Source organism: Ambystoma mexicanum, chromosome 3q (genome assembly GCF_040938575.1).
Source record: "Ambystoma mexicanum isolate Mex_15411 chromosome 3q, UKY_AmexF1_1, whole genome shotgun sequence".
In the NCBI taxonomy this organism is placed as follows: domain Eukaryota; kingdom Metazoa; phylum Chordata; class Amphibia; order Caudata; family Ambystomatidae; genus Ambystoma; species Ambystoma mexicanum.
Window position 1 is genome coordinate 377,786,106 of NC_090926.1, and position 12,383 is coordinate 377,798,488.

At 43.9% G+C, this 12,383-nt stretch overlaps 1 protein-coding gene across 4 annotated transcripts in view; it reads left to right on the forward strand.

The window, feature by feature from the left end:
- ANXA6 (annexin A6) overlaps positions 1 to 12,383 on the forward strand; it is a 275,493-nt gene that overhangs the window by 142,866 nt on the left and 120,244 nt on the right. For all 4 annotated transcript variants that reach the window (XM_069654018.1, XM_069654020.1, XM_069654017.1 and 1 more), the window contains exons 6-8: positions 1,538 to 1,628; positions 2,265 to 2,344; positions 8,464 to 8,520. In XM_069654018.1, coding sequence (XP_069510119.1) covers positions 1,538 to 1,628; positions 2,265 to 2,344; positions 8,464 to 8,520 — 228 coding nt within the window. The remainder of the gene's footprint in view (positions 1 to 1,537; positions 1,629 to 2,264; positions 2,345 to 8,463; positions 8,521 to 12,383) is intronic.

Sequence of the window (12,383 nt, forward strand, 5' to 3'; positions counted from 1 at the left end):
CTCCTTGGCGACTTTAATGTCAGTGCTGTCTATGTTAAAAGAGGTATATTGACATCCAAGTTTGCTAAGGTTGGTTGGGGCACCTAGGATCAAGATTTCAGTTTTGTCATCATTCAGGCAGAGGCCATGTGTGGCCATTCATGCCTGAATGATTGAGAAGATTGTGTTAACTAAAGCCAGGTCTATGTCGTCCGTTACAGTGAAAGGTTGGAAATTCATTTAGCAAAAACCCCCATGTATGCAGATCTAGCTCTGTTACATGGGAAAATACACATATATATCTTGGGCGTGGGGCACTTCTTATTAAAAAGCCATAATCTTTATACATGGTGTACAAACCGAAAAGCTTGATAGTACTGAGCCAATCGTGTGCATATAATCGTTTCTTGCTTTTTAATGGGTTAATAAGTTCAGCAGGGTCTGAGTCGATTTTATGCAAAATGTAATTCATAAGATCATTACAAATTTTAATGGTTAAAAACACAGCGGGCATGGTGAATTGCACCTAAATCGGTATAGGGTGAATTATACCGAGGCAATGGCCATATTGAGACATTAGCATGTGTTCCAGGCCTCAATATAAGGTGTTGAAGGATAAAGCTATAGGGAGCTTCATAACAATAGAGACAATAAAACAAGACTTACTCAGATTTCACAGTGGGCAGACTGCAGCCGTGAGAACATTAATGCAGAACTATATTAGCTTGCAACCAATTTACATGGTCAAAGGCCGAAAATGTCATCTGCCCCAAAGTAAAGGAGCCAATACATTGACGGAAATCCACTGACCTAAGCAGTACTTTTTAGTTTGGTTCTACTTCTTTGCAGATTTAAGGCATTGCAATCTCTAAGTTATGTTCCACAACCCAGACTAATTTATGATCGAAACAGCAACATTTAGGGGATGAAGGGGAGACCCATGTACGAAGGTAATTATAGGGGAAGCCATGTCGACCATGAGCAAGATGCGTAATGGTATTGACCTTTGCTGCGCATATAGCACACAGAGCTCAGACCTTTCCCTATCTGATTTACGCATTCCCCCATTACCCTCTTACTGCACTACTTCAATTGCACTGCAGGTGGCGTTGGAATACCCAACATGGACATATTTATTATGTGTAGATTTTCTCCAAATACACAAGGTTTTCAGGTAATTGAACGGCAGCCATGCGATACCTACCAGCTTGCTTCTATTTACGTCGATACGGTAGACGGACATGGGGTGATGTGACCATATTTTAGTTGACCTCTTCCTGGTATGCCGGGACTTCTTTCCCAAATGATTTGTATCTTTTCTATTCCAACCTTTGAAAGATGTGCTCTTAGGCCGTATTCTTCTATCCTTACACCATAAGCAGGCTGTTAGGAATACAGTCATGCCACTCTATAGAAGTTCTTCGCTTTACTGTTGGTCGGTCTGTGAATGTTGGCAATCTTTGGAGGGATGTTTCTCTCTTAGTGTAAATCTATGACAAATTCCTGGGGTGAATAGCTGGCGCACCGGTACTCATAGCACTTCCTTTTTTCTTAACAGGGCATTGGAACAGATGAAAAGTGTCTAATTGAGATCCTCGCCTCGCGGACCAACCAGCAGATACATGCCCTGGTGGCAGCTTACAAGGACGGTAAGGGGTTAAAAGTGTGCCTTGGAAAATAACAGACACAAGTAGTGATGACTTGGAGGGATGAGGACTGAAATTCAAACTCACCTTTCTATGTTAATGTGTAATTTCAAGTATTTCTAGGGGGGGCCTTCAGTCATTGAACCACTGAGAAAGCACAGGGCTACATATTAAGCATGAAGGGGATATAGTTGAACTGTTGCCTTGGGAAATTTGTTTTAGTAGTGCTCGAAGTTCTGATGTGGATTTGGGAATATGTTTCATACAGGTGTGGTTCTTAGATCCTTGCTTGGAGGGCAAGTCTTGTTCGGATCTTGCACTTATTGGGACATTGCATTAGCTGATGCTCTTGGGAGTGATTTTTTTTTTTTTTTTTTTTTTTTTTTTTTGCATCATCTTTTGGGTTAAGATGGACGTTTCCCGCCAATGGAACACAGATAAACCTTATCGGTCTTGGCTCTTCTTTCATCCAGTCTACATTTTTAACAATTTTGTTTAGTCATGGGGGTCCAGAAAAGTCTATCTTTCTGGCTTGATTTGAGGGGGTGGAGGTTTGTAAGAGGCTATGTTTCCATCAGGAGTGTTCACCTCTCTCTCTCTCTCTTTCTCTATTGCTCTCGCTCTTTCTGTTAAATACAGCATATGACCGAGACCTAGAGCCAGATGTTGTGGGAGACACCACTGGCCATTTCAAGAAAATGCTGGTCGTTTTACTTCAGGTATGAGACACGTGTCCTCCAGTCTTTCTGCATGCTAGATGTGTCTACTCTTCACTCCTTGCCCATGTGACATTGTCTTAATCCGTCTATTTATTCTATCAGCAAAATATTCCTTTCATTGATGTAAGTCAAGTCTGTGTGTCCAGGTACCTTTGCCATCTATTCTGAGTTATTTCCAGTGTGTCCTTCAGCTGCCCACTGTTATGTACCTTGTAGACATCTGTATTTAGGAGTTGACTGCTCCCAAATGTTTGTTGCGTCATCTCTGTGCCTCCTGGAAATGCATGTCGTTTGTGTATACTAACCAGTGAAATGAGAACATTATGCTCTTGTTACCAAAGGGAAGTGATTAATGACTTCCTCTCAGCCAATCGGCATATCCGGAACGCAGTCAATAACTAATTGGATTAACTGTATTCCAGACATTCTGACTTCAGAAGCAGTCAGAGAAAAGCAGAAAGCATTTCTCTGCATTAAAAAAAGAGCAATGCTTTTTCACAGCAAGCTTTCTTTCAACAATACATTCCAACCCAATTCAACACAACAAAGTGAAAGCTAAAATATGTAACGATGCTTTCACTTTTGTAACGAAAAACCATTCACTTAGCAAAAGCTCATACTAAAATGGTTACATTTCAACCAAGTTTACAATTAAAATTCTGGCCTTATGATAACAACTTGGTTATTTAAATATTACCAAATGAAACCACATTTAATTTACTGATACATTTTGCGTACTTGATGCATTATTAGACTAGAATGTTTTTCTTCAACACAACTCCAAAATCTTTGTTACTAGCAATATGTGGTAATAGCCTTGTCAACGTCGTGAGGATTCATTATCGCTTGTGAAATTGACAATTTTTCAAGTTATGTCCCCTAAATTCACCTCAGTCCTTAAATTGGTAATGTGCCACTCTTCTGCAATAAACCCATCCTCAATTTCTAAGACTATACTACGTTCAGCTCACATCTTTGCACTTTCCTGTTTTGCATCTTTAGCTTGGATGCTTAATCGAGGTGAATGAAGCAATTTAGCCAATGTTTGAATCTAGAAGAATGTAGTATGTAGCAAGATAGTGAATCTAGAAGAAACCCACTCAGGATCCCGACAACCTAGGTAACTATCGCCCCATCACCCATCTTCCCTTCCTAGTTAAGATCGAGAAAGCGGTAGCTGCACAACTGCAGCAACACATTGACGCTTAACAATCTCCTCCAAACCTACCCATCTGGATTCAGACCCAGATGCAGCACAGAGACGGCAACCATACAGGTGGTCAACAACGCCCTCAACATCCTTGATGACGGCCACCTCTGCTGCTTAGTACTACTCGACCTTCCGGTCGCTTTCGACATAATAGACCACCAGGAGATTAAGCCCTACATTGGCGCATGGGGATCAGCAACCTTGTCCTATGCTGGTTCAAGTCCTACTTCGCCAACCCCAAGCAGTTTGTTCAGATGGACTCCTGTAGACCGCCAATGCTACCCATCACCTGTGCAGTCCAGCAGGGTTCCATCCTCTCCCAGTGATCTTCAATCTACATATGGAGCCACTGGGAGCCCTCCTTTCCACACTCAACATCCACATGCACCAATACGCCGACGGCACACAGCTATACCCCAAGATCGACTCCCTCAAGGACATCCATAGGCGCAAACCCTGCCTCTTGCTGATCGAGTCTTGGATGTCCATTGCATACTTGAAGCTTAAACAATCCAAAACCGAATTCCTACCCCTCATCAACAACACTGAATACCCAGACATACAGGCTCGGCTATCAACCATGAACTCTGAGGGCTTTGCACCCAAGCTCACCTCCTTCGCCAAGTCCCTGGGGTTCCGCATCGACAAACACCTCCTTCAAGACACACATAGCTAAGAAAACCCAGACAGCTTAGTATCGGCACTTCCTCCTGGGGAAAGTCAAGCCCTTCCTCCATCCGGACAGCTTTAGAGCCACCATTCAAGCACTGGTCCTATCCCATCTGGATTGGGGCAAAGCACTCCTCAAAGGCCTCCCGCCATTCTCCCTTGTGCCCCTGAGAAGTGTCCTAAACGCGCCTGCATGCCTCATCAAGGGTCTACGCAGATACGACCACATCACCTCGGCTTTCATCGACTTTCAAAGGCTCCCACTGCGCACACAAGTCACCTTCAAGTCTTGCTGCACCATCTATAAGACAGTCGCCCTCAAGTCACCCAGCTACCTCGTAGAGAAACTCAGCATTTCCGGCGGACAGTGCACCACCAGAAGCCAGGACACGTGTAGACTTGAAAACCGCTGCTGCAAAAAGGAAAGCACCAGAAAACAAGCTTTCTCTGCACACGCCCCAAGACTATGGAACTTCCTCCCCAGCAGACTCGCTCCTACAATTCAGTAAATAACTCAAGACCCACCTCTTCAAGAAGTCTCTCCTCACCACCTAGGCCATCACGTCGCCCCTCACACCACCTGACTCGCTAAATCCGCCTTCCCCTCTCTACCCCACCACCTGTACCCCTCCTCTCTCCCCCTCTGTATCCTACCCCTGCTGTATATTTGTTCTGTGTTTACCACTGAAAAGCACTCTCTTAAGCAACTGTAATGTAGTACACCCCTGTAAAGCGCTCCGTTAAGTATCTGTAATGTGCTCATTTGCTTCTCGATGCTAGGTCCACGCTTAATAAATACCATAATAATAATAAAAGAATGTTGCCTTTGTATTGAATCCAGGTGCATGTAGAATGTAGTCTCTGAAATAAGCTAGGTGACGTAGAGTGTAGTCATTGTATTAGATCTAGATAATGGTAAGAATGTAGACAATGCATTGAACCTCTCACTCCACATATAGGGAAACTAGCCAAAGGCACGGCCCCAGAACCGCACGCATCTGCCATCATACACCACTCAAACACTTCACACAACACCTCTGCCATAAGAATCCAGCTACCGTTCACAACAAAAATTCGATAGGTTGCTGTACACATAATGACTCTCCCACTTTTGCATACCCTCTCTAGACTACATATCACCCAGCCACATGCCAGCTAGACGTGGAAGGCTAGCCAGGGATGTGGCCACCCCTCATATCATCATATTGGCTAAAATGCACACATGCATACAAGCAGCTCCTTGAATGTTTCCTATATCTGGACCCCGGTCCCCCCAAGGGCGTTCAACCTACAGCACGTTGTGGTGATAATGATTCGATTTGATTGGATTTAACATTTGTTGTGCACAAATTCTTACGGAACCAAGCAGGAATCCTGCATCTATGCGCAAATATTTATGGTACTTGCTCTGTTTAAGTATAGTCAGAGTTCCTCAATCAGATGAACAGCAAGGTTCTCAGTTTTGAGCGGAAAGCACCAATTGAAGGGGCGTTCTGCAACTAAACTGGGAGAGAGTTCCAGAGGCAAGGGCCTTTAATAGATGAACAGTGATCCCCTGGGTGGCGTAGAAAGAAAGGGGGACAACACATTTTGGCTGAAAGAACGCAACACTCGGGAGAGCTGTTGAAGCTTAATTTTAGATATCAAGTATCTGGGTGCCGTCCCTTGGATACGTTTATAAATCAAACACTGTTCTAAACTCATTCTTTTTTCCGACAATCAGCAAGTGCAGTTTTCTCTGATGTATGGGAGATAGGAGCACGATTTGAAAGGTTATAAATCAATCTAACGGCAGCGTTCTGGGCTACCTGCAGACAGTGTAGTTGACATTCTGGACACTCAAAAGAAGGGTGTCACAGTAGTAAAGCCTAGAATTAACCATGGTCCCCACAACCACTTCCCAATCTATTTCTGGGATGAACGGTATGATAGGTTTCAATAGCCTAAGTTGATAGACAGCTTTTACTGTCTCTGAGACCTGTGCATTATAATCCAAAGATGCCTGCCAAAGGCAACCATGGTTTTTTACTTTGCTGGAAAAAGAAGTATTTGCGTCAAGGATGGCAGGACAGGAATAGATGGCATGATACTCCTTACGAAGATTTTTTGGGCCAAATACTATCACCACTGTTTTGTTAGGATTAAGCTGAAGTTTGCTTTCCGTCATCCAATTTTTTTTATGGCATTGGCACAAATTAAAATACGGTCTGCTGCATCCTGGACGGATTTTAATCTTGACATAAATTTGCGTGTCATCCGCATAGGAATGGTACTCAAGATTCAATCTTGAAAAGATTGCCATCAGAGGGCCAAGATGGATATTAAATAATATAGGGGTCAGTGATGACCCCTGAGGAACTCCACAAGGGACTGGCAAGTCATTGGAATAAAAAGCTCAGAGGCTAACTACTTGGGTCCTATGTTCCAGAAAAGAGGAGAACCACTTCAAAGTGTCCTCTGAGACCTGAGAAAACGTCAAGTCTCTTTAGCAGCTGGCCGAAGTCTACCATGTCAAAAGCCGCCGACAGATCGAGCATGATCAACATGCTTAGATCACCATCATCTGTGGCCCTTAGAATGTCATGCCACACACCCACCAGGGCGGTCTCAGTCCCATGGCCGGGTCTGAAACCGGACTGCAAGATATCTAGTACAGCATTTTCCTCTAGATAAGTCTGCAACTGTGTAGTGACTATTCTTTCGAAAAATCTTTTCTGTTTAGGGCAGGTCTGCAATAGGCTGATCATTTCCTAACACCTGATGATCCAGGGTGGGTTTCTTCAGCAAGGGCGTAAGGACCGATTTCTTAAGTTCTTGTGGCACCACCCTCTGAGTTAGGGAAGCCTTCACAAAAGGTATCAAAAAAGGTTTCAAAGATGACGCATGTTGTACTGCCAGGAAAGCTGGGATAAGGCCATAATGATGATTAGTACGTTTCAACTTAAGAATCAAGGCCTCAATTTCCTCTGTCTACCGGTGAGAATGAGAAGGAGGATGACACAGAAGTAGCAGTCTTTGGGTAATCCTCGTTTGGGTCAGGCATTATTATGCTAGTGGTTTGTGAGTCAATATTCTCACAAATAGTTTGAACCTTATCATTAAAAAAAGCCTTAAAATAATTTGGTAGAGTGCCTGAAGGGGATAATTTGGCACAAGATGGAAGGGAAAGGTTCTTAATTTTGGCAAATAATTCCTTGGACCGATATTTTGAGATAGTGGTGAAAGGCATTACACAAGTGACACAATACTGTACATATTCTTTCATAATGAGTGTGCACCATCCAGGTATGCACCTTGTGTCTGGCTAACTCAGTTATTTAGTTGTAGTGCCTGTGCTCCTACTGCACAGGATATGAATTAGCACCGTCTCGGGGGAACTTGAACATGTATCTTTTTCAATCCAGGTTATGTTTAAGTTTGTACTGAGCACTATTTTCAGGGACACTCAGCATTTAGAATGTGTACTCTTAGCCCAGTTTAGCTACAGTATGCGTTCAATTCCACTGATCGCAGTAACTGGTTTCTCATCACCTTTCAAAGTTGTGATGTAGGAAGTGTCTGTAATCTCGCTGTGAAGCCCTGTCATATGTTCTTCCCCTATCTTTGTTGTTCGTATATTGTGTCCATCCTGTGGACAATGTTGTTCATGTCCCTTCATCTCGCCATCTACATGCCTGGTGTACAGGGGCCTCTTAGCACTTTGGATGGAAGGCCTGCTCCCTTACCCTTTATCTATAAATCCCAATCACAGTGAAGTGTGTTGTGTCTGGCTTATCTGTCTACTTGACTCATAGATGCTCTTTGTTCCCGTCTGCTCAGCTCTGTTTTATCTCTCTCAACGGCCCAGCACAGTCGATGTGTTCTATCACATGTACATTTATAGAAGACTTTTGTCTCTACTGAGTCATTAGCTCTCCATTTCATGCAGAACCCTATATCCACATACTTCTTGCAATCAACCCTTTTGCATTTCTTCTCTCCCTCTTTCCATGAGTAGCAATGCATATCATTCATGTCAATGTCCTTCTCCGGTCTTATCTTCTCCTTCCCTCTCGATGCCGTATGTTTTCCATATATCATATGTCTTCATAATAACTTGGCCCAAGCTCAATGGGACCTTGTATCTCCCATTTCATGGATGTTACTTTCTCCATCTGTCCCTTTTTATCATCTTCCCACAAGTCTTGAACGCTTTTTTGCCATACTTTGTTCTAATTATAATTGGTGCTTGTTTGTTTAGGGAGAACGAGAAGAAGACGATGTTGTAAGTGAGGACCTGGTGGAACAGGATGCCAAGGTAAGTCAAAACAGAATCGCAGCTCACTTGACGGTTCATATAGGGAGGGAGCATTCCATCCAATGATCTTTTGTCCGTTTTCGTGCATCCTAGATTCCCAGATAAACTGCAGCAGGAAATTGAGCATTGGCCACTGACAGTTTTGCTACTATACTTTTTTTTCCAAATTAAATTAGCAGTAGTGCATCAGGCACCTTGGAGGGGAACGAGAGGAGAACCCAGAGGTTTGCATCGTATTCTGCCTCAATTGCACCCCATTGGACAGGCCATAATCTTAAGTGTGGTAACTTTCAATATCCTATCTATTACTATTTAAACACATTACATTTCAAAATCTCCATTAACTTTAAACCAGTTAAAAGCTGGGCCTAGGTGTTTGTGAAAAAGTCAGTTGTGACCTCCTACCCCCCAAACTCCTGTAGTAATTGTTATGGCTTCAATCCTTCAGAGCCTGTCCTCTTACAAAAATATGACTGACTGTTCAGTTAAAGTTATCAATTCCAACAGGAAAGGAACGTCCAACATGCATTGGTTGATGTACACATGCATTTAGACAACGCATACTCCTTATTGATGTCAAAACAGTGCAATAGATTGGTACAGTTACTTTTCCACCTGGCCCTACAATGTAACTATATAAATTCGCTCAAAGAAATGTGCAGTATTATAATTATAACGACCACCCACCCACCTCTGTCGAATGGCAGGACAAATCCTATACATACCGATTGGCCAGAAATAATACAGAATGACCCCCTATGCAAATGTTTTCACATTTGCAACCTAAATCCATTACTGCTACCTTTATTTTAGCTGTGACTGGACACAAGTGGGGGCGTACTTCTGAACATTGCAGGTGGAAACTTACCACATTATAAACCCAGTAATGCAAACATTATTTTCCCTGTAAAATCAAAGAAGGTCACCACTAACTAATTAAAATGTTACTTGACACAAATAGGTTTCCTGGGTGCTTGTCAGTTGTAGGCATGACGCTAGTTGGAATTCCCTGACCCTGCTTCTATAAACCAACCTGCATACAGACAGGATTTTAGTGTTTCTCAACTTTTCTTGCCTCCTGGTCAATGTTCTGAAACAAATACTTGTAGCCTACTAGGTTTCCCAAAGAGGTTGACCATCAAGCTTAGCAATTACCTGGTTTCATGGTTTCAGTCTTCACATAACATAGTTGGGCAATATAACCGCCCCATTCACTTGTAATAGGAGTGCACCATCGATCTGCTCTAGTGACCATTTTGCTGTACCCTTACCGTACGTCTTTGCAGTATTCACTGTTTGCTTGGCGTAGTATTTCATACCTGTGTTTGATGGCTTCCAAAACTTTTTTTTTTAAATAACTGCTGAACTTACTACTCATTCAAACCATGGACAAATGAGCCGTAAAAAGTACAAAACCAAAGTCACTCTAAATTTTACTTTGTTAGGATCCACCTTGTTTATGTAAGTTCTCATTGTGAGGAATTTGGCAGAGAGGTGCCAAAGAACAGAGTAGGGTTTAGCCCCTTTGAGCTTCTGTTTTGACGCCCTGAACAAGGTCCTCTCAGTCTAGTGAAAGAGGGATGGGAGGGCAACCCCTCATCCCGCTACACAAAATGTGGTGGACTATATACTTGGTATTCGGTCTAGAATGGCAAACTACATGGAACAGTCAACGAGAAACTTAAAGGCCAGTCAGTAGCTGTTGAAGCACTAGCACGACCAGAAGGCCACAGTGACAGTCTATTCTCCAGGCCAGTGGGTGTGGATTATGGAGGGTCTTTCACGTCAACCGGCTAAAATCCCATTATAGCCGGCATGAAGAGTAGGATTCACCGAATGACTGATACGTTCAGGGACACCATCAAGGAGGACGTTTCCAAGATGCTGTCCCTAAGAATGATAGAGCCATCCCACAGCCCCTGTGCTAGCCGAGTGGTACTGGTCCCTAAAAAGACCAGCAGTGGGAAGACGCGAGTTTGCTTTTGTGTGGACTACAGGGGGCTCAATTCTGTCACCCCATTCCTCGGGCAGATGAGCTCATTGACAAGCTTGTTGCTGCCAAGTACATGAGTACCTTTGACCTCGGGGCACAGCAGGTCGGCTTGACAGATGGAGCGAGAGAGAGGACAGCATTCTCCACCGCAGAAGGACATTATCAGTTCACTTTGATGCCCTTCGGATTGAAGAATTCCCCTGCCACTTTTCAGAGGATGGTTAACCAGGTATTGTCTGGCCTGGAAAACTTCAGTATCGCCTATTTAGATGACCTTGTTGTCTTAGCCACACCTGGGCGGACCACTTATCCCACTTGAAACTAGTGCTTCAGGCACTGCAAAATTCAGGTAGGATTATCAAAACCACAAAGTAAGAGTGCGCAGGGCACAGTGACTTACCTAGGCCACCTGGTCGGTGGAGGTAAGAAACCACCTCTCTCGAAGGTACAGGCTCTGAAGGATTGGGGGTCCCATATAATAATGTCCCCGTAAAAATGTCTCCTGACAGAAAAGTCACTGTTTTTTGCTGAGACATTTTACATTGAACATGCGGGGGACAATCCTGCAACCCATCACCATACATAATGTTACCATATATAATGTTGCCAATGGCTTTTCCCTGCGACATTATGTATGGGGACATTATTACTTGATACTGGATTAGGACATCCCCACCACACAGATGCAGGTGGGAGCATTTCTAGGTCTCACCGGGTACTACCGTTCGCTCATCAAGGGGTATGGGCAGCCCCTGAATGGTGTAACTTCCAAGAAGATGCTGAAGAAGGTAACTTTGACCCCCGACTGTCAAACCTTTCAGGATTTAAAGGATGGATTGTGTGGGCCCCAGTTCTGAAAGTGCCAGACTATTGTCAGGAGTTCATTACCCAGACAGAAGTCTGTGATTTTGGGATTGGAGCAGTGTCAGCTCAGCTGAACTCTCAAGGGTTAGAGCAACCTGTTGCCTACATTAGCAGGTGACTGATAAAAAGAGGAAAGGAACTGTGCTGTCGTAGAAAAAGAAGCTGACGCAGTCGTGTGGCCCATAAAGAAGCTGAACCCCTACATCTTTTGGTCGCACTTTACGATCCAGACACACCACCTCCCTCTTTGATGGTTAATGGCCATGCAAGGGGTGAACCATACACTTTTGCGTTGGGCCATATCCCTACAGGGATTAGATATGGACATCCAGCACAAGCCAGATTCCCAGCATGGAAATGCAGATGGCTTCAGCCGGTACTTTCACCTTGATGACGAACCAGACCCTCAGTAGGGTGGTGGTGGTTCACATGTTGAGGATGGGGGCTATGTAAGGAATTCGACCACCTACACAGTGGGTGTGTGCTCACCTGGGCTTTTATGAAATTATATGAAATTGAATGATGGTGATCAATCTTTGTAAAATGTGTGGGACTAAACCGCACTCATTTTCCTATGCTCACTGCATGACATAGACACAGGCTGTGTCCACCCAGAGTACACATGTCTACAGGTGCAGTCATCCCTGTCATATTTAGTTGGAATCTGACAGGTGGCGTACATGATGCATCTCAGAAGGTGGGGGCGGGGGGGCAAAACCTTCCTCCTGACATGGCCAGCCTAATTAACTATCAAAGGCTTCATGGATCCACCCTGTTCGTTTGTTAACCCTCTGCAGATGGTGGCAGCAATTAACATAATTAACGTGTATTCTTCAAACAGTCTGACATGGGGCCTGGCTGCAGGACTTACAAAGGAGACAGGAACCCCCAACAACCTTTGATATGCACTGTCAACCTGAAGCCAGCTCCCTCCTCTCAGTATCAAGTACCTGTCATGTCTGGGTCTGTGTTTACAGTAGACGACCCCCACAGGAGGACCCCATTC